The 24322-nt window shown below is 45.7% G+C and overlaps 1 protein-coding gene across 5 annotated transcripts in view; it reads right to left on the bottom strand.

Moving 5' to 3' along the window:
• Positions 1-11616: 11616 nt before the first annotated feature.
• Rcan2 (regulator of calcineurin 2) overlaps positions 11617-24322 on the bottom strand; it is a 143291-nt gene continuing 130585 nt past the window's right edge. For all 5 annotated transcript variants that reach the window (XM_090355535.1, XM_090355534.1, XM_090355537.1 and 2 more), the window contains 3 exons: positions 22792-22965; positions 21807-21978; positions 11617-12056 (listed from right to left, as the gene is read on the bottom strand). In XM_090355535.1, coding sequence (XP_090211661.1) covers positions 11896-12056; positions 21807-21978; positions 22792-22965 — 507 coding nt within the window. In that variant the 3' untranslated portion in view covers positions 11617-11895. The remainder of the gene's footprint in view (positions 12057-21806; positions 21979-22791; positions 22966-24322) is intronic.

Here is a 24322-nt window from a genome sequence, read left to right as displayed (position 1 = left end):
TAGGAGCTCGTAAATGCGTACTTAAAGAACACAGATAATTGTTGTCTTGGGTTGCATTTTGACCTAAAAATAAGTATTCTTCTTTATCTAATACTGCCCAAACAGTTCTATTTCATAGCGTCATATCTGCACAGAAGTCCTCAAAATCAGCTGTGAATGAAAGTGAGCTATCAAAGTTGATAACTTTGTTTTCCAAATCCATTCTAATGGAAGAGCAGACTAGAAAATAGCAGAGGGACCCTTAGAATCTCGTTCTTCTTCTCAGTAGTGAGTTCACTGACCTCAAGTGTTGGATGATGCTGTTGACAAAGTAACTTTTTGTTGGCAATCAGCAATCAACAACGTCACATTCTCAGTCTCTCACGGGTGATGGCCTGGCTCCCTCCCACTCTTCCTCTCACTTGGAATTATCTGACATTTCTGGATGTGGTCACTTTGGGGATGCCATTCATGCTTTGGGGTGCCTGTGGCCTAAGTGGCGACGACCTTCACAGGACCAGTATGGTTAACTGGTGCAGAAGATGCCCTACAAACCATCCATTTTTCAAGGAGGGAGGAGCCTTGGAGTGAATGCTGGTTCCAAGGCCCTCACTGAACTCTAACATAAGTTCAAAACAGCTTCAGAGGAGTGCTGAGGAAATTCTTGAATGCGAAAAGCCTAGCAAGCAACTTTCGATTAGTGGAAGGATAGAGGAGAGGAGAAAAAATTGAGAACACAATTGCCCTGCTTTCAACATTCTCCATGCTAACTTCACATACCAGAGGGAGTGTATGGGAAACCTGTTTTTCTTTTCAATGAATGATTCAGAGCTAGTGTAAATATACCCATCATCCAATGAAAGGCCAAACTACAAAGAAATTAAAGTCCTGCACTGGACACGTGGAAGAGTCAGCGGGCAGATTTAGCAGTTTGGATATCATTTTTGTTGGAGGAAAGGTATAGATTTCTAAAGAATATTTTTCCTATCTACCCTTGAATGGTTCAAGAACAGACTAATAATCTAAAGTTCCTTAAACAATAAGAATCTATAAAGCACAATTGCTCTCGAGAATATAACAGGGGACTGTCTTAGGGATGTTGGAGGTAAATCTTGAATATGAAGGAAAAATGGAAAGAAAACCTGAAATCATAAAAGCAGACATTGCAGAAGAGTGCTTCTTCTGAGCTCTGCCTCTTCCATGCCTTTAGTAACACTTCAAAATATCTGTCTTTTGTATTTTTTTTTGGTAGTTAGTACTAGGGTTTCAATTCAGGGATCTCACTTGTTTATCTTGCTTGCTTAGCTGGTACTCTACCATTTAAGCCATACCTCCAGTTCTGCTTTTTGGCCTTATTTTGGAGACACATGGGCATTTCTGTTTAAGCTGTGTTGAACATCAAACCTTTGGATCTTAGACTCCTGAGTAGCTAGTGTGCACCAGTGGAGCCGAGTGTTTGTGTATCAATTTTATATCACAGTGGACTGAGAGAGTCAGGAAGAAGTGTGATGTCACAGTTCAGAGTAAAACAAAGAGCAGGATCTGCCATGCCAAGAAAGTCAAGAACCCACAGCTGGATTTCAAGGCCACGTTGTAGTGCCTGAAGAAATGAGCTGCCTTCACACTGTAGGTGGTTTATCTCCTACACACCCATGCAGTCCATGTTCTTCTGAGAAAGCGATGGGAGACACTGCCAAGGAATAAGCCCTCATCTCTGTGGCTGGACTTAAATACAGGCTCTGGGAATCTTCCTCCCAGGTCTGTAAGCCCCAACCTTCCATCTTCTGCATCTCACTTCTGTCTCCCAGGAGCTCTGTTCAAAGCTTCAGTTCCAAGTGGCAGAAGCTAGGCTCTGTGATGAGTGCCTAGAGCTCCTGCCACTCAGGAAGTTGAGATAGGAGGACGGGTGATATCCACCAATTTAAGACCAACTAAACCAGCATAGTGAGGGGAAAAAATAAGTGACTTCCTGGGTGGGGAGTCAGCAGCGGATGTGGATAGGGCAGAATCTTCCATCTTGCACTTGGGGTTTAGTGCTTGGGGACTGTTGGTCTCTCTTCTGCATTGACAATGCGGCTCATACCCAGAGACCCTGGTACAGTGCAGCTTCAGCTACAAAGACAGAGAGAGGTGCTCCAGGAGACCCCCTGTCATCAGGGCACTTAATAAAGTCACGAATCCTTCAAATCTGACATCTTAGCTATGTAGTAAACCTTTTGGCTTAATCAATTAAAACCTGTGGAAGGTTTTGGATTTGGCTTCTAGAGTATTATAAAATACAGAAGAAGTTTTACCATGTAGAAATGCTCCCCTCACTTTTTAATTTTTTCTGCTCCTCTCAGAATGGACTAAATCTAACAAGAGCCCCGACAGAACCCACCAGGTAGAATTATGGTTCCTTGTCCCCCAAACAGTTGCTTTGCTGACCTACCACTAAGGATGAATGGTGTTTGATATCTATTTCCTATGGGATCGTAACCTCTCCTACTGGGCTGTTAAATGGATGGTTTATTGAACCTCTGTGGTCTGCTTCATCTAGCACAGCCAATCATTCCCAGACTGGAAGCTCTATAAAGTTTCAGGCTCCTAAGGAAACAGAAAATGTAACACAGGCGGTGAAAAACTTGAGGGCTTGAGGCAAGAAGATGGCTGAGACAGTCTTGTTCTCATGCAATTAGCTTCCTGAATACCTCAGCACACCTCAGTCGTTCTCATCTCATCTCTGCATAATTACAATATTCCTGAACATGAGACCTGGGGCCCTTCCTTTAGCTGGGTATGTTGCAGAAAGAAACAGGTCACCAATGTGTTACGAGGGTGAAGCCAGAGATGGGAGAAGACAACTTAGACATGAAATCTCTTCCTTGCTTTCCCACAAATGGTAGCCATGCAAGGAAAATGTCTTTTAATGGCCTCCTTTTGCCCAAAGCCTTCTAAAAGTATCTCCCCCAGCAGAGAGAAATGTATTATCTAGTTTATTATTTTGTTATAATTCTTAATAATTAGATATGACCTATTTGGGCCCTTTGCTAGCTGGATGACTGTAGACTACCATGATGCTGAAACCTAAGTGTTGAAAAATATAAGGAGGGGAAAAAATAAAGAAAAGGAAACTTAGTATCAAGCTCCATTCACTGCTGAATAATTGCTAACATTTCATGAATACTTTTCTGCCCAGTGGTGTCCCTTATGAGAACTTTTCTTATTTAAAATTCTCATGATTGTCAAACAATCATCTTAGTGGTGTTCTTCCATCTTTTTTCGTTTTCATTTCTTCTTTTTCTTTTTTTTTTTTTGCTGGTCACTGGACTTGAACTCAGGGACTGGGCAACATTCCTGAACTTTTTTTTGCTGAAGGTTAGGACTCTACCACTTGGAGCCACAGCTCTATTTTTGGATTTTTGTGGCTAATTAGAGATAAGAATCTCCAGAGGTTCCCTGCTGGGGCTGACTTTGCACTACTGTCCTTCGATGCCTCCTGAATAGATAGGATGACATCATATCTCTCCCATCTTGTTCATATAAAAAGCCTAGATTGGCTAACGTCCAATCAATAAGTTGTGGACTTGAAGTTGAGGCATTATGGGTCCAGAGCTCGCAATTTTAACCCCTCACCCCACATGGTACGAGTAGAGATGTCACAGGGGTCGTGGGAATGGCCCGACGAGGTAACGGCGATTCAGAATTCACAGAGTGTGGTCCCAAACATAGTCTTTGAATGGACTGGATACCCAAGAGACAGTGAGCACTATATCAGATGGTGTGGCAGTGATAAAAAAGCCAAGAATCAGCTCTCGCATGAGACTGGGGGGAGTGCTCAGGTACCACGTGGCTCACCCTGCCCCTGGGTTCATCCTGTCCCTGGGTTTATCCTCTCCCTGGGAATGCTCAGGGCTTGTGCTGTGTCTCTTAACAAGCACAGTGGCTGCCAGAGCAGTCTTGTTCCTGTCTTTGGGACATTACATAGAACTTTCCAGCACTGACGTGCTCCCTACAGGAGTGGTGTTTTTAGAAGAAGAAGAAGAAGAAGAAGAAGAAGAAGAAGAAGAAGAAGAAGAAGAAGAAGAAGAAGAGGAGGAGGAGGAGGAGGAGGAGGAGGAGGAGGAGGAGGAGGAGGAGGAGGAGGAAGAGGAAAAAGGAAGAAGAGGAGGAGGAGGAAGAGGAAGAGGAAAAAGGAGGAGGAGGAGGAGGAGGAGGAGGAGGAGGAGGAGGAGGAGGAGGAGGAAAGCTCATATGCAAATGTTTTCTGCCAGGAAGGGAGGAAGACCCCACTGAATCTGAGCCTGAGAGCAGCTCCCTCTCAGATTCCAGACCCCAGAACTGTTTGGAAACTCACTTTTGTGGCTTAAGTAACCCAGGGCATGGCATTTCATTATGGAAGCCAAGGAGATAAAGGCCGCCATAAGAGGATAGGAAGGGAGGAAGGAAAGAGCAGACATGGCTTACAGAAACAAGAACCCGCTGGCGCTTTAACCATTCGTCAGAATGTTCTCCATTATTTAACAAAAGCAGAATCCCAGCTCCTCTGGACACTGGCCTTGGTGGTTACGTGGCACTGTGGAAGCCGAGACTCCCTGGTTGCTTGGGATGTGACTTCCTGAAGTACAGGTGGCTCTCTCTCCCTCAACGTCTTCACCTTGGTTGTTTGCTGGATGCAGCGGCTGCTGCTGCTTTTGCTGTCCCTGTTTTCTCTAAATGTAGCCATTTTCTCTCTCGGTTCTCGGTTCTGGTTTTAATTGGCCCATCCTGCACTTGTTTGTGTACATAAGTACACTTTCTTCACCAAAGCTAGTTTTCCTTCCCTTGGCTTCTGGAACTAGCTAGGAAAGCAGATATCACAGCTTCCTGACACATTCTGTTCCTGTTCCTTTGACAAATCTCTAGGTATTTCTATTTGTTATCATTTGGTAAGTGACCACACACTAGCGATGGAAGCAGCTTGTATTTATTATTTCTATATCTGTGGGGGTCTCACTGAGTTTGAGGTTTCTCACAAGACCGCGGCCAAGTTGCTGACCAGGGGTTTGAGTCTCTTCTGAATGCCTGACTGGGGAAGGGTTTTTACTTCCAAGGTCATTCAGGTCATTCACAAAAATTCAAACTCAAGGACTGGCACTTCAATTCTTTGCAGGCTTTTGCCAAAGGACATCCTATATTTCGGATCCAATAGACATCCCTATATTTCTTCTCTGTTGCTGAAAAAAACTGCTTTCATCATTGTTTCTTAAGATAAAAAGTCTAGGAAGAGGTGTTGGCTTTGTTAGGATCATCCATAAGTTAGAAATTAGGTCAATTCTGTGAGATTTCTGCTGTACTCCCGACACCTACTACGTCCCATCAATCTCTTGCATGACGGACAGTTACCACCTACAAAATTCACCCAAGATGTAACTTACATATGACTGACAAAAAAGTCTTTCTCTCCCAGAAAATAGATTCAGATTATGTTAACTAGAAAATACATTTCTTGGATCTTTCCTCTTCCTCACTCTGCTTTCATAGAGTAAAACCTAAAGTATTTACCCAAAGAAAGGACAGTAAGTTATGGCAGAAAGGAGCTACATGGCATTAGTATAGTGGTGATATTTGGCAATAGTTTGGCGATCCATATCTTTAGGATGCTTTAGAGCCTCAAAACTCTCAGTAGACACAGAGCTCAGTGAGACTTGTGGCCCACAGGCATGTTTCCTCCATTGAAGTGGTTTTCATGCAGGGAGAGTATCCGGAGAGTACCTTGCCTCTGGGGGCATGAGTGACTCAACTCGATGAAGAAAACTGACAGAGCTCTTCAGGAAGGAGAATTTGGCAGTACTGGAGAAACAACTGTAAATCTTGCTTTAAGAATAAAATATTGCATCGACAATTTTAAACAAATACTGGGAATAATAATAATTTTATTTATCACCTCAACTAGTTAAGGAAGGTCCCATCGTCTTAAAACAAATTCAGCTCAGTCCCTGCAAGAATGGGAAATAATGCAAAAGAGCAGAGGAGATATTTTTTATTTGGTTTTATCTTTTGGTGGTAATGAGGTTCTATGTAGGGTTTATCTGGGTACTCAGCCACTCAGCCAGATCCCAGCTCTTTTCGCTTTTGCTTGTGTGTGTCTTGGTGTTTCTGCTCAGGCTGGCCTTGAACTGTGATCCTCCTTCGATGACTCCTCCTGTGTCACCCACACAGATAGGATAGCAGCTGCATGGCAGCACATTTAGCTTATTTGCTGAGATGAGGTCTTGCTAACTTCTTGTCCAGATCAGCCTCGAATGCTTATCCCCTCAATCTCTGCATCCTGGATGTCTGAAATGATAGACATGAGCCAGTATGACCCATTCCCAAGAAAGTACTTTGTGTGAAAATTTCAGCATAAGGACTTTCAACCATTTTCAGTCCTGATAGGTTTCCTATTTCTAAATTATACCCAATATATTTGGTATATACCAAGTACAAGTACACACACATACTCACAGAAGCACACACGCACCTTCACAGGCACACACACAATTAACCATGAGTGTGGCTTCCCTTTAATAAACAGCTCTCGCATCCTCCCTCATATTTCCCCAGACTATCTTTAAATGGAGTAGAAGGAGGAATCTGACACAAAGCTTTCTGCTTGAAATTTTCCCTTCCTCAGATTGCATAAATTGAAGGAGAGTGTCTGCCAAGCATTTGGTAACGCTCAGCCGGCATGGTGGCTCCTGGCAAGGACATTCTGTACCCACAGCTAAACGCTTGCTTCCCTGAGTCACTCACTGACCTCATCCTTTGTCACCTGCTCTGTTCCCCATTTCCTGCACCAAGGCCTTCTAAAATGACTTGGGAGAAGAAAGTAAAACAAAACAAAGCCCTGAAAGAATTGTGACGGGGACTGGGGCTTCTGAGGACCCACTGGTAGGTAAGGCTGAGGTGGTGGGCACTACGCTTGCCACATATCCTGTGGGCACAAGGCCCAGCACCCACACAGCCAGTGGTAAAGAAGTTCCTGCCCCATGTGACAAATAAGATCTCATGACACCACTGTTGAAACACTCCTGAGCTGAAACCAATTCCCAGGAGCCTCGTGTGGCTCACCAGCTCCAGAGTCTGGGCCCTGCCCACCTTCCCACTCCCCTTATGTGGGGACACCATTACCCAGATGCCCGCTTGGGGCCCTGGCTACCCAGAATGCACTTCTCCAGCACTGCTGTGCCACTCTCCTCCTCAGTGCACACGCGGCTCCTCTTCAGGCTGACAGGCCTTGCTGGCCGTGGGCTTCTGCTGTGAGTTTCTAGTCTCGCAAGGAGCTCTTGGCTGTCTACACTGCCCCAAACTATCAGAGTCAGGGATCAGGTGCTGATTTACATGTCTTTCCCATACTCCCCCCAACTCCCTGAAAGGGCAGGGAATATCACTCTTGTTCACCAAGACAACCCTCAAGGCAGGTACACGCTGTATGTGTGCATTAGATGACTGGCACCTCGCCTCAGGCTTAAATCCTGTGCGTTCTGTTTCAAAAACACTTTAGGTTTTACATGGAGCTGTCCTATGAGTGGAGATATCTCATGGACATACACCGGCTAGGGTAGTTTTCTTTCCCCCTTTTTGTTTTTTTGGTCAGTTATGGGGCTTGAACTCTGGACCTGGGTGCTGTCCCTGAGCTCTTCAGCTCAAGGCTATGGCCTTACGCCTTGAACCACAGAGCCACTTCCTGTGTTCTGGTGGTTAATTGGACTTTTGGTGCTTGGGTTGGCTTTGGACTGTTATCCTCAGATCTCAGCCTCCTGAGTAGTTAGGATGACAGGCGTGAGGCACCGGGGCCTGGCTTTGGGGTACGTCTTAAGTAGCAGGCCATTCCAGACCCCCTTTGACAATGAGTGGCTCCTTCCTCTATTCTTTTAATTCTTTAAAAATGTATTTTTATTGTAAAAGTGATATACAGAGGGGTTACAGTTACATACATGTCTTCTTTCTTTCTTTCTTTCTTTCTTTCTTTCTTTCTTTCTTTCTTTCTTTCTTTCTTTCTTAAACCAGTCTTGGTGCTGGAACTCAGGGCCTGAGCACTGTCCCTGAGTTGCTTTTGCTCAAGGCTAGCATCTACCACTTGAGCCACAGCACCACTTTCTGCTTTTTTCTGTGTATGTGGTACTGAGGAATGGAACTCAAGGCTTCATGCATGCTAGGCGAGCACTCTACCACTAAGCCACCTTCCCAGCTCTTGAGTCCATTTCTTTTGAACAGTGTTACCTCTCCTCTCATTTGCTCCTCTCCATCCCTCTGACAGGTTGGCAATAGTGCCCAGAGCCACTAATCAATTCCCTTCTTTGGGAAAACACTGCTATCATCTCAGTTTGGACTTTTTTCCCCTCTGGTAATGGAGTTCAAACCCAGGGCTTCACACTGGCTAGGCAGTCATCCTACCTCTTGATCCAGTTTTCCCCCACCCCCACCAAGTCATTTTTGCTTTTTTGTTTTTAAAATAGCCTTTTCGTCTTTGTCTGGACCATCATCCTATTGAAGCTTCTCAAATTAGCTCAGTCAACTTTTGTGTGTCAAGTTGGTCTTGAATTTTGATTGTCCCAATTCTAGCCTCTGAAGTAGCTTGGGTTATAGTTGTGAGCCACCCCGGTTCACATGCCCATTTCTTAGCTTCCTAAATGGAGTCATACACTACGTAGTCCCACATATCGAGTATTTGCCCACAAATGTGATTTCAAAATCAATTTGTTATAGAAGCCAGTAATTTGTGTTCTATATCACAGTTTATGTATTATGGAGTTAAAGGACATTTGGGATTTATCCAGCTAATGGCATTAGTATACAAATGTGCGGCGTGCACTCTCCAGACAGCAGCAACCCAGCTGGTGTGCGGTTTGGGCTTAGACTGCCATTTTCAAGGGGCAGTGCCAACAGTCCCACTAATGAGTGGAGGAATGTTCTTTCCACATCCTACCTGGCACTTAATTTCAGACAATCTGGTAAGCGCATACTATAGCTCTGTGAGGTGTGTATATATATATATATATATATATATATATATATATTCCCTATTGTATGCTATAATTATGAATACTAAAACTGGGTATGATGTTTTAAATCTATAATCCCAGCACTGAGATGAGAAGGTTGAGGCCAGTCTGGGTTACCTAGCTAGACCCCATCTCTAATATATATATACACCAACATACCCAGTTTTAGTATTCTTAATTATAGCATACAATAGGGAAATGTTACAAGAAGTCCTTAGCATGCATGAAATAGCTTAAGAATCAAGATGGCTGAATAAAACAGAGAGCTCTTCCAGTTTCTTTTTATCAGGGCTCAACGTACCCTTCAAGGCCTTACACAAATTTGCTCTCCTTTCCAGAGATGGTTGCTAACTCATTTCTCCCAAGGCTCATTTCAGATATGTTAATTTCATATAATGGAGATGCCGTCAAAGACTGCTATTACCCCTCAGAACGATGCCACCCAGGGAGACAACACACAAACCACACCACACAGACCAAGAGTCATTCACCAGATATATTTGAAGTCTAAGCTCTTTGAGCTGTACACGTGCACAAATGATTCAGTCGGTGGAAATCATCCCCTTCCCCTCCATTAAAAAACTTTTCGAAACTTAGGATCATGACAGAGGTTCGCATAATGTGCGCCATGGAAACGGTGAGGCAGCTCTGACTTCCAACATCTCTGCGAGGTTTTGCTGGGAGCCTGTGACGAGCCTTTCCCATTGGGAACAGCTCCTCTGCCCCCTTGCCCCCCCTCACCCTAACTCCCATCGCAGAGCCAGACCTGGAGACAGAAGGCCTTGATCTGTAGCCCTGACACGTGGCCATATGGTTGACTAGGACAAAGGTGAAACATGCCACTGCAGGAATTTGCCATGTTTAACTTTGACTAACTGGTTGGAAATGACAGCTTGAAACTCTTAGAACTCCTTTTCAATCTCCTTCTCTCATCTCCAGCTCTTCAGAACTTGAATTCTGAAGGCACCCCTGAGCTGCAGAGGTCTGGGAAGATGGGACCCACATGGCAGACAGCCAGCTACCAACTGCACAGCGTGTGCAATGTTCTGTCCACAAGAGGGCATCACAGCTCCACTATTATGTCTGTAATCGTCCATTGCTCAGTGAGAGGAAAGTCAAGGCATTAGCTTAATGGACGCTTCTCAGACGTTATTTTTGAAAGGAGTCTTCATTTTTCCCCCCTATGGAAACCCAGGATTTTTAAAAGCAATGCGCTCCTCAACAAGGCTGTTCAGTACTATATTGCTATATTCACAGTAGAACGGACTTTAATTTCTGAGTAATCAGTCTATGTTTGACATTCCCGATGAAACTAACATATACCTTAGTCCATTCAAAAAACACAAACAAACAACACAGGACTCCATCTCTCGGCTGGCTGTGTTATTTTTCTTGGGTGTTTTCTGAGGCTTAGGTAGTGAAAGTACTTTGCCCCCACTCCACTGAGATTTGCATTTGTGTCAAAAGTAAGTTGTCGATGTACAGGAGTGGATGGGTCTGGCACATAGAGCAGGAGGTGGTGGTTTTCTAGGTGTGTTGTCTGTAATGCACTTTGGGCTAGAGGAATACAAAAGTCACATGTAATGAAAACAAATCACTCTTTTGCACGTGAGGAGTCTCTGGGGGTGGGGGTGAAGGAGACTGACATACATTTATCTACCTTTCTTTCTCCTTCTACTACGCTCAGACGCTATATTCCTCAGAACACTTAGTCTTTAAAAACAAGTTATCTCCAGAGCAAAGATGTTGGCTAATCTCTACCAACATGAGACAATACTTTCGTGCCATTTCAAACAAAACTCAGCATTACCCATAGTAGTGTGCAATAATATTAGAGTATCTAGATTAGTATATGAATGCATTCAGAAGCAATGCACATAGTACGCTCTTCAGCAGCTAATGGTCAATCACTAAATAAAAAACATCCAGATTGTAAAAGCACAGCTGAAACATTTGTACAAATATACAAAGAGAGAGAGAGAGAGAGAGAGAGAGAGAGAGAGAGAGAGAGAGAGAGAGAAAGAAAGAGAGGGAAAAGACAACATCATTCGACACCGTGAGGCTTTAATAATAAATAGTGTTGTCTGAAGTGGGTTTCTCTCACCCTGGACAAGCTCCCTAGTGGAAACTGGGAAGGTTCTTCCTGGGAGTTGTGGTTGGAATCTATTGAGGAATATCTTTGGAGCCAAGGTCAGTTTCACCTGCAGGAATCTGAACAGAGCCCTAGAGAATTGTCCCCCGATCGTGACTATATCCGGACCTTACTGAGCAGCGTGGTCGTGAGGCTCTTCCTAAAGGAGGGCATGGCTGGGTGCCGACAATTTGGGAATGGGGTGTCTCTTCAGATTGTGAAAACAAACGCTGGTGTTCATGCATGTCCTGGGGATGCAGAGGGCTGAGACCAGAGAGGAACATCTCATGCAGTCAAAGTCAAGTTCACTTATGGTCCTATTTTAAGTGGCCAGGACACAAAACAAAACAACACACACAAAACCCCCCCCAAACCAAAACAGACAAACAAAAACTCCAGCAAACACACACGAGGATTAGGCCCAGCACAGCTTACAAACACCACTGATGCTCTTTGTTACTGATGTCTCTGGTTTGGATCCACATGAGAGAACAAAGATAATAGGCTGTGCTGATTATTTAATAAGAAAATACTACTTTGTTTTTCTAGAATCTTCTAAATAATGGTCGATACTTGGATGGGTGGTACGATGTGACATCACCTTTTCCGAGCCCTTTTGTCCAAGAGGCTTGATTACAAGGAAGGAATCTCATACAACCAAACACCCGGGGATTTAAAGGCAATTAATTCTTTTTTTTGTTTTTCAACAAACAAACAACAAGGGAAAGAAAGACATGATAAAGAGGAGACAGAGATCACTGTGGTGCCGAAGCAGTGTGCTCAGTTGGAGACAGAGGGTGGCAGGCCCGGACGTCGGGTCTGGATGATTTTTGGCTTTGGAGAAGTCTTGGGGTCCTCGTCTCCCTCCATGTCACTGTCACACACGTGCACGACGACGCTCGGTGTGGACTCTGTCCCTGCGTGCAGCTCATATTTCTCTCCTGAAAATAAGGAACATGGTTGTGAGAACGAGGGAGAGATTTCAACGTAGTGTCCCCAGCAAGGTGTGCTTAGGAAGTGAGGGACACTGTCGTGGATCCCATATGCGGGTGAGGTAGGATAGACAACAGAGAACGAAATGGATCTGTCATTGCATCTGACTTCTACCACCCTCCCTCCTCACCCCCACAGCCAGGCAGCAACCCTTCTTACCTTCCGTGCTCATTTGTAAAGAAGACACCTTAATTCTGTGCCACAAAATTGTGGCAAGGACCAAGCAGGTCTGGCAGTGTGGTCGTTTTATATAGTAAATGTCCTCCAGAGACCCACTAAGCCCTTGGTCCTCATCCTGTGGCTCTGTGGAGAGGTGGCGTTGCCTTTAAGTAGTAGGACCTAGTGGGAGGTAGTTAGGACATTGGGGTGTGCCTTTGAAGGAGATGTCAGGACTGCTGTTCTTGTCCTGGCTTTTGCTTCCCCATTGCTCTGATGTAAGCAAGACTTCGTGCCCTGAATCCTCGGAAGTGGTGGGCCAAAATGAACCAGTTTTGGGGGTGGTTGTGGCAGGCCTTTTGTCACAGTGGTAGAGAGCTGATCGGTACATCGTATCGATTTCTCTTCCATTGCCTGCTACATGCAGGGTAACCTTGAGCCAGTCATCTGCTTTTTCTTTTGAATAAGAGCATCTCTAAGTTTCCCTCCCATTCCATTCTTTCTCTCTTTTTTTTGCCAGTCCTGGGACTTGAACTCGGGGCCTGAGCACTGTCGTTGGGCTTTTTGCTCAAGGCTAGAGCTCTATCACTGAGCCATAGCACCATTTCCAGCGTTTTCTATGTATGCGGTACTCAGGAATCAAACCCGGATCTTTGTGCATGCTAGGCGAGCACTCTACCACTAGGCCAAACTCCTGGCCTCCCACTCCATTCTTACCACCACAGCAGCCCAGTGTCGTGTGGCCATAACTTGTCCAGGAAATGCAGTGGGTACTGAGCTTGACTGAGTTAGATGTGCACCAAGTCCCATTCCAGTCCCAACAGGCTTTCCCTCCTTTCCTTTCCTTTCCCTCCTTTCCTTTCCTTTCCTTTCCTTTCCTTTCCTTTCCTTTCCTTTCCTTTCCTTTCCTTTCCTTTCCTTCCTCTCTCCCTCCTTTCCTCTCTCCCTCCCTCTCTCCTTCCCTCCATCCCTCTCTTCTCCTCTCTCTCTCTTTCTTTCTTCTCCCCATCTCTTTCTTTTCTTTTCTTTTCTTTCTTTCTTTCTTTCTTTCTTTCTTTCTTTCTTTCTTTCTTTCTTTCTTTCTTTCTTTCTTTCTTTCTTTCTTTCTCCCCCCCCTCTCTTTCTTTCATTTTTTGTCAGTCATGGGGCTTGAACTCTGGGCCTGGGCACTGTCCCTGAGCTTTTTAGCTCAAGGCTACCACCCTACCCTTGAGCCACAGCCCCACTTCAGTTTTCTAGTGGTTGGAGATAAGAGTGTCATGGATTTTCCTGCCTGGGCTGTCTTCAAACTCACCCCTTGAGTATCTAGGATGATGGGAATGAGTCAGTGGGTTCAGGCAAGACTTTTTATTCTCGGCTGGCTCACTTTACAGCCCAGTCACCATCACTGTGCCAATGCCTTGTCTCTTACGAGACACTAAGGCACTAAGTCCCATAGCCTCCCTAGCTCTACAGTTCAACCTTTCCCCCAGGAGCGTTGTCTTTCTGAGTGAAAGGCTCTCTCAGGAGACAGGCTAGAAGGAGTAGCTTCTGGGTCCTGGTCTTGTTTTGGTGGCTGTGTGTGCTGCTCTGTGGAGGGCTGGGCAGGGGCGACTGCCATCCTCCGATGTGGAGAATGGGGAAAGGAAGTGACCATGGCAAGATGAACACAGAGGTTCTGTGTGGGGATGGAGGCAGCCAGGTGACCAAACCGCTTGTCCATGTGCCCTTCTGCTGGCGTGACAACACTTTAAAGAAATTATTCAAACAACATTAAATAGTTTAAACAATAAAACAATCAAAGACAATTTAAACAGTCTACGAATGACTATTACGATTGAAGTGGAATCCACAGTGAAGAAATCTTGTGCTTGCCCTGAGCTAAAGGACGTCCTTTGGAGACTTCTTTTACTGAAGGTGACTGATTGCTTCTGGGGGTGGCAGCTGGGGGCCCTGGCGGGAGGGAGGGGGCAGCTCAGCGCCAGCCTCTGGGAGCCAAGTGCAAACAACCCTCAGTCAAGTTTGAGTCAGATTTCTGAGTAGTGCAGACATGTTTCTTGCGGCCATCTCCTTTACCCTGACATTTCTTTTTTTTCTATTTTTGGAAACTTTCTTACTATCAAAACCCAGCAAAGCTTAACAGCTGCTGAGAACCTACCAAATTAAAATAAAAGAAGAAATGGGTTGAAGTTTTCATTTTTAGGTCTCTTTTTCCCCTCTTTGGCTTCAGCTGATTCTTCCACCACAAGCGCTTGACATCAAAGCCGTCACTATGCAAAAGGACCCCGTGTGCTTAGCTGGAGATTTAGAAGCCCGTTGGGCCTTATCCACACTGGAAGGGACAGACCAAGCCATGCTGCAGTGACACCGGGATGTTACGATCAACATTTCTTGTACAAGATGAAGGCAGACTCATTCCTCTGTCTGTATTAGACCGTTCTGGATCAGAAGCTATCGAAAATGCATCAGGGTTTTCCATTGATTTCCATGAAGCAAAATTCCAGACAGCCAATGAAAACCCTGTAGCCCAAGGCCAAGCATTAACTTTTATTTCAGGCCTTGGAATGGTCTGAGGTCCAGCCAGTGTTCAAAACAGGGGCCAAAGTTTTGACTCTTCTCTTTTCGGGGGGGGGGGGGGGTCAGGGGTGGGAGGAGACTGGAAAAGAGCCTCTTGTTCTTGAGAGGTGGGAGGCCGGCCAGGGCACTGCAGGGATGTGGTGGTGCCAGTCTCAGGGAAGCCTGGTGATGGCCGTGTGTCCGGGTACAGGGTGACACTGCACACAGCCATCATGCCACCTTTGGCCTCAGGCCATGAGTGTCAGATCCCAATCAAATAACTAGTGTGGTTATTCAGCATGTGACATCAGCCTAATGCAGATGTTAGGTAGTAAGGGGAGGCGATATCAGGTTATATATGTGTGTGTGATACAGCAGAGCTAAGACTGATTTTCACTGAGGAGGAGGAGGAGCAGCTAGGATTGCAAGTGTGATCATTCTCTGGACCAGCCTCTCTTTCCTCTATGTTCATGCTCCTCCTGAGACTCTACAGGAAAGGAACCTTGTTCTCGCTTTGTCTTTTATTGTTTTTACTGAATGTTTACTCTTTAGCTAATGATAGACTATTTCTTTTACACTATGCCAGTTCTGAAGCTTGAGCTCAGGGCCTGGGAACTGTCCTTGAATTTTCTCAAGGCTAGCTCTCTGCCACTTGAGCCACAGCACCACCTCTGGCTTTTTGTGTGTACATGGTACCAAGGAATCAAACCCAGGGCATTGTGCGCGCTAGGCAAGCACTCTACCACTAGGCCACACTCCCAGCCCCAGGACTAGTGTTTTTGACAGCAGATCATTTCAAAACATAACAAATTATAAAAGAGACCTGGGCTCATGCCTGTAGCTCATGCCTGTAATCCTAGCTGCTCAGGAGGCTGAGATTTGAGGACCATGGTTGGAGGCCAGCTCCAGCAGAAACGTCTGAGAAACCTTTAGATCTAATTAACCACCACAAAGCCAGAAGTGCAACTGTGGCTAAAATGGTCATGAGTTAAAAAAAAAAAAACAACTAAGTGACAATGGCCAGGCCCTGAATTCAAGTCCCAATATCCATGCCCCCATTAGAAAAAAGTTGCTGCAAGGAATTGCATGTAGAAAATTGCTAATATATTTATTTGCATGGGGCAGAGGATGACTGATGGGTAAGTTCTAATGCCTGAGCAGAGAGGACACAGCCCTTGAGTCTTGACCCAGAGCAGATCTGTGAACAAAAGCAAATGATTGCAGTTTAGGTCTTCCATTTTGAGAGTTATGTGGCCACTAGTAAGTCTTGTTTTGAACAAAACAAGCAAAGGGAGCCATTGCAGTTGCATCTGAATGTCTTCGGGCCTGTTTCCCTGATCCAGCACCGTGTTAGGGTGGGTAATTCTCTAAGCTCTAGTGATCTTCTCGTGGAGGGCCTGCCTGAGCTGGCAGTGGAAACTGATGGGTGGCGCTGGAGAGAAGAAATAGAAACGCTTGGTTCATTCGCTTCCACCTTTGACATTGAGCCCCATCTGCCTTCAAGAATCTGCACTTGCTCTGAGCTCTGTGCTAAGCCTGTTGTAAAAGGCCCCTCCCATGAGCTGCACTTTCCTAACCGGGTGGATGCATCTGTGCAATTCTGAATTCCAGCTGTAGGAAGTCTTGGGTGTTACTCCACTAAAGCTACATGGTCAACCACAGGCTTTAGTCAGGAATAAAGCTGGTAATTATGGAAAAACTCCCATCTGTCTGCCTATGTAACGCTCAATTGGGTATGAACCCAAAAGGAAAAAAAGTTGGTGTCAATTACTAGTGTCTATACTAATTGTTTTTATGCTGACATTGGGGCTTGAATTCAGGACCTCCCACCTTTACTTGGCTTTTTCTGCTCAAGGGTGTTCCTCTACTACTTGAGCTACAGCTCTACATCCAGATTTTTGCTGGCTAATTGGACATAAGTATCTCACAGACTTTTCTGTCTTGGCTAGCTTTAAGTTGAGTGGCTAGGATTATAGCTGTGAGCCCCCAGGGCCTGGCCAATCTTTAGTGAATTTTCCACACGGAGGATGGCTTATCAAAGCAAATGCTAAAATCATTTCCAATCGCATTTGAACACAGAATCAGGCTGGTTTGTGTGCTAAGTGCTAGATGTTTATTTGGGTTGAGAACCAGATAGTTAATTGACAAGGACATGCATTCCAGTATTAGAATCACTTCAGAGAGTCTAGGTTTAAAAAACATGATACCTGCTGCTCCTAATATTTTCATCATAAATCCTGTTCCCCAGGATGAACCAGGAAGGATTCTTGAGTCCTGATGAGTGGTCTCTATCTGCTTGACTTCTTGATGGTGAAAACAGGATGGGGTGTGAATTTACAGAGGCGGGGAAGTCCTGTCAGGATACTGTGCTGCTTTTCTATCAACCATGCCTAGATTTGTCTGGCCCTGAGCCATGGACCTGCAGGAGCAGAACGGGCCAGTACTTCCTACCGAAAGTAGGAATCAGAAAGCCAGAAGCAGAAAGTAAGAATCAGGAAGTAGGAAGTAGTCATTGGGAAGATGGAAGGAGGAAGGAGGAAGGAGGACTTAGTCTTAGTCTTGTTCTTTAACCTAAGGCCAGAGTTCTAGCGAATAATACCGGGGAATTTCCCACAGCGTCATCACCCTTCCTTCTGGATGTGCCACTTCTTGGAATTTTCAAGGTGTATCCTGGCAGTCTTGCTTTTTGTACGTGAAGGGAGCAGGAGGGACAAGCTGAGGTAGAGGCTACTTCTCTGAGTCCCCGCACACACGCCCCGCATCTCTCTGCTCCCACACCTCTGATCATTGCCTCTGGCTGCCAACAATGAGGTGGAATACTAGCATTTAGTAAGAGAGTCTCAGGCATGCAAAATGTACTGTAAAATGTACAAAAATCAATTCCCAAAGGAAGCATCATTCATATTGAGGAACACTTGACTCGAAGTATAACATAGGCACCGATACAGCCTAAGATACAGCTTGACGATCAAATGGCAACAGGTAGGCACACATACGGAGCTGGACAAAAAGCTTCACAGAGCGTGTCTCATTTGGTGCTTGCCATCTAATTTTACTGTTCAGAACCAAGGCCCTGGCTCAAGAGCGCAGTCAATAAAAGATGGATCTCCATTCATTCTCACACCTTGAGGCGTGAGCATCATCCTGAAGTAAGAGAAAAGCCTGGCTCCTTGATGGGCCTTCATGAGATAAAAGATGATCTAGGATAGAACGCTTCACTGGAAACTTAAAATCACAGCTAGTTGGAAGCTGTCTTTACAACATTCATCAGTGCAGAACAAACCCTGTTTTCTAGGGAATGTAGAAAGGGATCTAGACTTCTGTATAGGTAGAACAAACCCTGTTTTCTAGAGAATGTAGAAAAGAATCTAGACTTCTGTATAGGTGATCCCTCCCATCCTGCCTTTTCTGTGAGTTTATATTTGCCAGTGGTAGGATGCAGAGAATTCTCTGTGTGTATTCTCACTGGGGCTGGGTGCCATGGGTCCCCCTCACGTTCAGGGGAGAGGCTCTGATGTGGGGAATGACTTCCTACTGCAGTGGGTGTTGTGTGAGCTCATTAGAGGAAAGGATTGATGCCACAGATACCCAGAATTCTCCTTCCTTACCCCCACATCCAACAGGAGCAGAGAAAGGCATCACATTCTACGTTGACAACGTTGGAAGGAGAAAAGGAATGAGGCAAGGGGAGAGGGAGAATGCTTGCTAGATTTGTTATGAGGGGAGACTTATTTCAATGAAAGGGAATTAGTCCTTGGAGGTTTCAGAGACTGGATTAGGGTGTCCATTTATCTTTATTACCTCCAAGATGCAAGGGTGCTAACCTTCTTTATGAGATCCAGTGATTGAGAACCTGAATTAGTTGTTGGGACAAAGAAGCAGAGCCTATGAGGAAGACTATGGGAGCCATAGAGGAAGAGAGAGGGAGGGAGATCTAGAAACTGGAGAGGGAGGATCCTCTGATGCTGGAGAAAGGGAGGATTGCATGGATGGAATCTGAGGAAAGGCACTCAATCTGGAGGCTTCTCTATGGGAGCGTGTTATAGTGCGCTCTCTTCCTCCTCTCCTCCCCTCTTCTCCCCTCTCCTCTCCTCTCCTCTCTTCCCCTCCCTTCCCCCTTCCCCTCCCCTTCTCTTCCCTTTGCTTTCCTTTCCCTTCCTTTCCTTTTACTCTTTGCTTTTGCTTTCCCTCCCTCCCTCCCTCCCTCCCTCCCTCCCTCCCTCCCTCCCTCCCTCCCTCCCTCCCTCCCTTCCTTCCTTCCTTCCTTCCTTCCTTCCTTCCTTCCTTCCTTTCCCTTTAGAAACTTCCCAGGGAGGATTCTTGGACAGGCAGGAAATGTGAGCCTGTGGTATAGTCCAGGGTCACAAGTCAAGGGCCCCTGTGCAGGGAAGGAATCGCAGGGTAGGTAACTAGAAGGCAGATACTAGCTGTAGCTCTGCCCTTCATGCCTCTCCTCAGAATATAGCAATCGCTGAACAAGACATGAGACCTAATGTAATATTCACCTACATGCACCCCAAATATAGGTGGTCATCTATATTTTAACAACTGAGCTCTCTGAATCACAGCCTGGGATAGAAGCTGGTTCTTCCTGCTGAGTCACATCAGTTAGTAAAACACGTATTTGTATCCACCTGGAGGAAAATAATAACACCTGCAGCATCACTTTACTACAATGTGTTCCGATACTGCAGAACTTGGGGGAGCATAAAATTCTAAATATAGCAGACCTACGCCACCTGAATCTCAAGTACCATTTAAACCCCTCTCTGCAGTTAGCTAAAACTGATCTCCCTAAGAAGAGCTAAAAATAGCAGGAGGAAAAAGAGAGCAGACAATGACTTTTCATATTGGTCCCTGTGGGTATTTGAGCAACAATGACACGACCTTCCACAGCTATCCCAGGGCTCAGAACAAAGGCAGGAAGCCCACATCCGCCTCTGATATATGAGCTGCAGTGGGGCATATGTCTTTATTTGGCCTTTTTTTTCCCCTGCTTGGTATAGATAAGCTGTTTTTCTGGGGTAGGGTTTTATTTTCCCTGTTTTTTTTTCTTTTAAACATAAAAAAGAACATAGTATTCTATTGCTTTCTGGATTAGGAGTAATTAATATTCTAAAATACATGCGAATAGTTATTTAATCCATTTTCCATCTCCAGGTCAGAGCTCATCTTACTTTGTCTAGGTTGCAAGTGAGTAACAGGCTTCCACAAATTCTTCCGGGATAGTCACAAAGCCTTCGTGGTTTTGTTTTAGAGTGACTAAAAGGCCCTGAACCAGAGCAAAGGTAGCACATCCTGGTCATCCATTCTGCCGTTTGTTAGAGGAGCGCAAAGGCTACACGGGGCTGCAGGTGTGGGTTGAGGACAAGGCAAGGGATAACGAAGAAAACAGATGTGGACCAACAAGACATCGTACGTTGTTTCATCTAAATGTCCTTTTCATCACATGCTGGGTTTCTTCTGGAGACGTTGATTTTAATATTTAACCTGCTAGGGAAGCCACTGCCACCTCTCACACCTTTTCACATTCTGTCACTCACCCAGTGTCTGCTGCGTCCCACATGCTTTCAAATACGGAGCCCACCACAATGAGTAGAACATACATCTCCAAGCCATGCACACAGGCAGGAAGAGACCGAGTTCTGGTTTTGCCTGGACCCTTTGGGGAGAGGGGCAGGGATAGGGTTCAGGGTACAGCCTTGCTCCTTCCTCGTTGTGCCTCTGCTATGGTTTGAGTGTGTCCCTCAGAAGTTTAAGCTCTGGAACACTCCTCACCAATGATGGATAATTCTTACCTTTCTCATGTGAGCAAGCGTTCTCTTTCTCTCTCCCTCCCTTTCTCCTTCCCCCTCCCCCTTTCTCTGCTTTTAGAAAGCAGGGGTACTCTCACAATCTTTCTCTTTGGCACCATGCTCCTGGATTTCCTGCTTTCAGCACCATCAGACCAAACAAACCCCTCTCCTTGATAAGTAGCACTGTCTCAGCTGTTCCACTAGCAGACAAGGACTACGGCAATGGCTAACTTAAACTCGGTGGCATTTTCAGTTATGACAGTGGCCAGTACAACCTAGGTGGTATTGTCAGCTCAGTTATGAAGTAGATGCACGTTATTTGTCTGCATGGGAGCAAGGCAGAAAAGGGAAACAGCCTCTGATGGCTGGCAAGGAATGGCGAGAAAGACAGCTCAGAAAAGGCATACTCCAAGGACATACCCTAACCCCAGGGGACCAGGGTGGCCTGCTGTTGTGTTGTCCACCAGTAATTAAGCATGAGCTATACTTTGCACAAATCCCAGTGATACACAGGCTGGCTCTACTGGAAGAGCAAATTCCCAGGAATGATCTAAATACGTACCAACGTCAGTGTGGGATCATAAAGTGAGGTGCTGTTTTATACAATGGAATACTAAGCTGCAACGAAAATGAGTGAGTCAAGGTTGCAAAGGCCAATACCAGAACCAAGGGATTGTAAGTAAGATTCTTCTAACGCTAGATTCTTGCAGTGCAACTGACTTCATGTGGTGTGTGTGTGTGTGTGTGTGTGTGTGTGTGTGTGTGTACTAGAAGATTTTACTCTGCACACTGTCTTGTGGCAGAGGGATTCCTGGGTATAAAATGAATACCTGTGGCAGTGTTAAAACTAGTTTCCTAGCACCAGAGGAGCCTTCTTTCCAGCTGGCAAAACCTACTGTACCAGTTTTGAGCAAACAACTTCCTCATGCTATGCAGAAAAATCTCTGAATTAGGTAATCCTTCCAGATCAGACCATATGTACTGGAATGGCGTGGCCCGGGTGGCTGCGGTGGAGTGTTCAAGTGGGTGAGAGTGAGCTGCTGCATTCTCATTCATCACACGTCCCTCTGTCCATACAGAGCGACAACAAACCCATTAAACATGCAGACGTGCCCACCAGCCCGGGCTCGCAAATGCTGTTCATTTTCTTTGGCTCTTCTAGGTTGCAAACACATGCTTATTTATGATTTCCTTTCGAGACCAAGCACTTACCTGGTCCCAGCTTGGCCACGGCGTAGAGGAGGTCATAGTTGAGGACTGGCGTGGCATCGCTGATGGGCTGCCAGCCCACAGGCGGGGAGGAGGGTGGTGAGATGAGGAACTGTTTGGCAGGCTGTGGGGGGGCCAGATGCAGTTTGTCTCCATCTGTCTCCGGAGTCTGAACCTTTCAAACAGTACAAATTGGCGATGGTTTTGGATGTGCTATGTTGGTGAACTAAGGTCTAGGGCTTTATTTCAGATTGTGACACATGCACCAGATGTTAGTAGCAATTACTGTATATGACCTACATGTGCTTGTCCTCTAAGCAAAGGATTTTGACCTTGGATGTGATGTGAAGTCACCTGGAGGCTTAGGAAAACATGTATTGTGGAGCTTGAGCTTCAGCCCAGCCCTTCCTTGCTCTTTCTTTCTTCATTCCTTTCTTCCTCCTTCTTTTTCTCCCTCTCCCCCTCCCTCCTTGCCTCCCTCCCTCCCTCTCTCCCTCCCTCCCTCCCTCCCTCCCTCCCTCCCTCCCTCCCTCCCTCCCTCCCTCCCTCCCTCCCTTCCTTCCTTCCTTCCTTCCTTCCTTCCTTCCTTCCTTCCTTCCTTGCTTCCTTTCTGTACTACTGGGGTTTGGACCCAGGGCCTTGTACCTACTGGCCAGGAGCTCTACCACTTGAGCCACAACAATTTGTTCGCTTTTCACAGCCATGGTGTGGGCTATGTGCCACCCCCACTCCGTCTTTGCCAATGAGGAACCCTGGGCCCCAGTAAGGTGGTCTGACTTGTCCCCAGAAGAGCTCTGGTTGGCAGCTCTCCAGGGCTGCTCTGCAAATCACAAGCTGCCCCATTGATCTGGATCTATATCTCAATTGACTAATTATAGACTACAAAAATAAAGATCTTAAAGGGCTCCACTGATATTTTAGAAAGGCAAATATTAGCAAAAAAAAAAAAGACACATGGGGCAAACGCTAGGGTGAAGAATGACCTTACCTGTGCAAAATAGAGTTTCAATTTCTTCCCTCGGAACTGGGTTTCATGAAGCTCTATCCTGGCTCGGGCGGCGGATTTAGGATTGCTGAAGTTTATTCGGACACGCCGGAAACTCTTAAATAGCTGGAACGTCACACAGTCATCATAAGTCCGGAAGAGCCCCTCAAATTTTTCCTAATTAAAAAAAAAACACAGAAGGAAACTTATTGCTCATGGATCTGGAAAATAAGTGGTATCTGTTTGGACAAAGCTAAAAGCGGCAATGCATTTTCTGCACCTCTTGCTCTGTGGCCAGCCATGAAGCATGGCTGTGGATTCGGAGGAAGGAGTCCCAGTCTGGACCAGAGATCTATGGAGGGCTGATAACTAGGGCTCAAAGTACATGGATGCTATCCAAATGTCCAGTATTTCTGGGTATATTGTGTTCTTTTTTGCCCCTGTAGAGAAAACTCATAGCAACAATCAGATTCTCAAAGGCATTCATGAACTCTAAAATGTCAGGGATAGTAAGTGTGTGTTTTCATGGCCATTGGTCTCTGGGGTTCTTTTCTTCACTAGAAATAAGGGCTTACCACATACCCCAAACCTTTCTAGTTAGGCAGTGACCTGTGATAAGTACTGGTGGGCTGCAAAAGGCAGCCAAAGGCCCTGGCGTGAATTTTGGTGTCTTTCTCTGCAGAAGACACATGCTCTGTATGAGGAACTGAAGATTTGCACGAGGTCCACCTGTCAGAGTTTTCTGTGCCTTGGTCTCCAAGTGCCTGTGTGGAACAGAAATAACTTTCTCGCTTCACTTTCCTTAACCTGCAGCTAATTTTGCCTTGCACTAATTCACAGAGACCTTCTGATGATTTCATTCCTGCAATATAGCCATAGCGTTATAATACAAAGCAATAATGTAAGATTTTGATTCAATATTCACTTTGAATTCAACCGGAGTGGGATTGAATGTGATGATAAATAAGGAACTATGAGTGGTTGTGAGGAAAAGTAGAATGCCATAGGGTCACAGGAGACTGGAAGAAGGCCAGAGCTGGGGGCTGCGGGGCCTCCTGATGACTTAGGAAGTTCTGCGAGAGTGAAACAGAGCAGAGCCCAGAGGGAACTGCCTACATTTTCTGCAAAGTTTTGGGTCTCAATAGGCACATTGGGGAAATAATAAAAGCCCAAAGGAATGTGGTTCAGGGGCAGAGAGCCTGCTTGGCAAGCACAAAGCCTGACTTCAATCCCCAGCCCCACACACACAATGACAGAAAATGCACTGAAGACACCCAGCGTTCCAAACATCGCAACTCAGCATCTCACTGCACAGCAGGATTCGGATGGCTTCACTTCCTGAGCAATAGTCTGGCCAGAGGCTGGGCTCCCTGCTCAGGTTCTCCAAGGAGTATCACACTGCCTGTGACCAGCCTGGAAGATGGTCAGAACTCAAAATTCCAAGTGCAGATCACGTTCACACCACCATTGTGAAGTAGAAGACTCTGAAGTTGAACCGTCAAGTTACAGACTCATTAGATAAGACATACAAATG

Source organism: Megascapheus bottae, chromosome 22 (genome assembly GCF_031878675.1).
Source record: "Megascapheus bottae isolate mThoBot1 chromosome 22, mThoBot2.hap1, whole genome shotgun sequence".
Lineage (NCBI taxonomy): Eukaryota > Metazoa > Chordata > Mammalia > Rodentia > Geomyidae > Megascapheus > Megascapheus bottae.
Note: the sequence above shows the minus strand (reverse complement) of the source record. Positions and strands in the feature narration are given on the sequence as shown.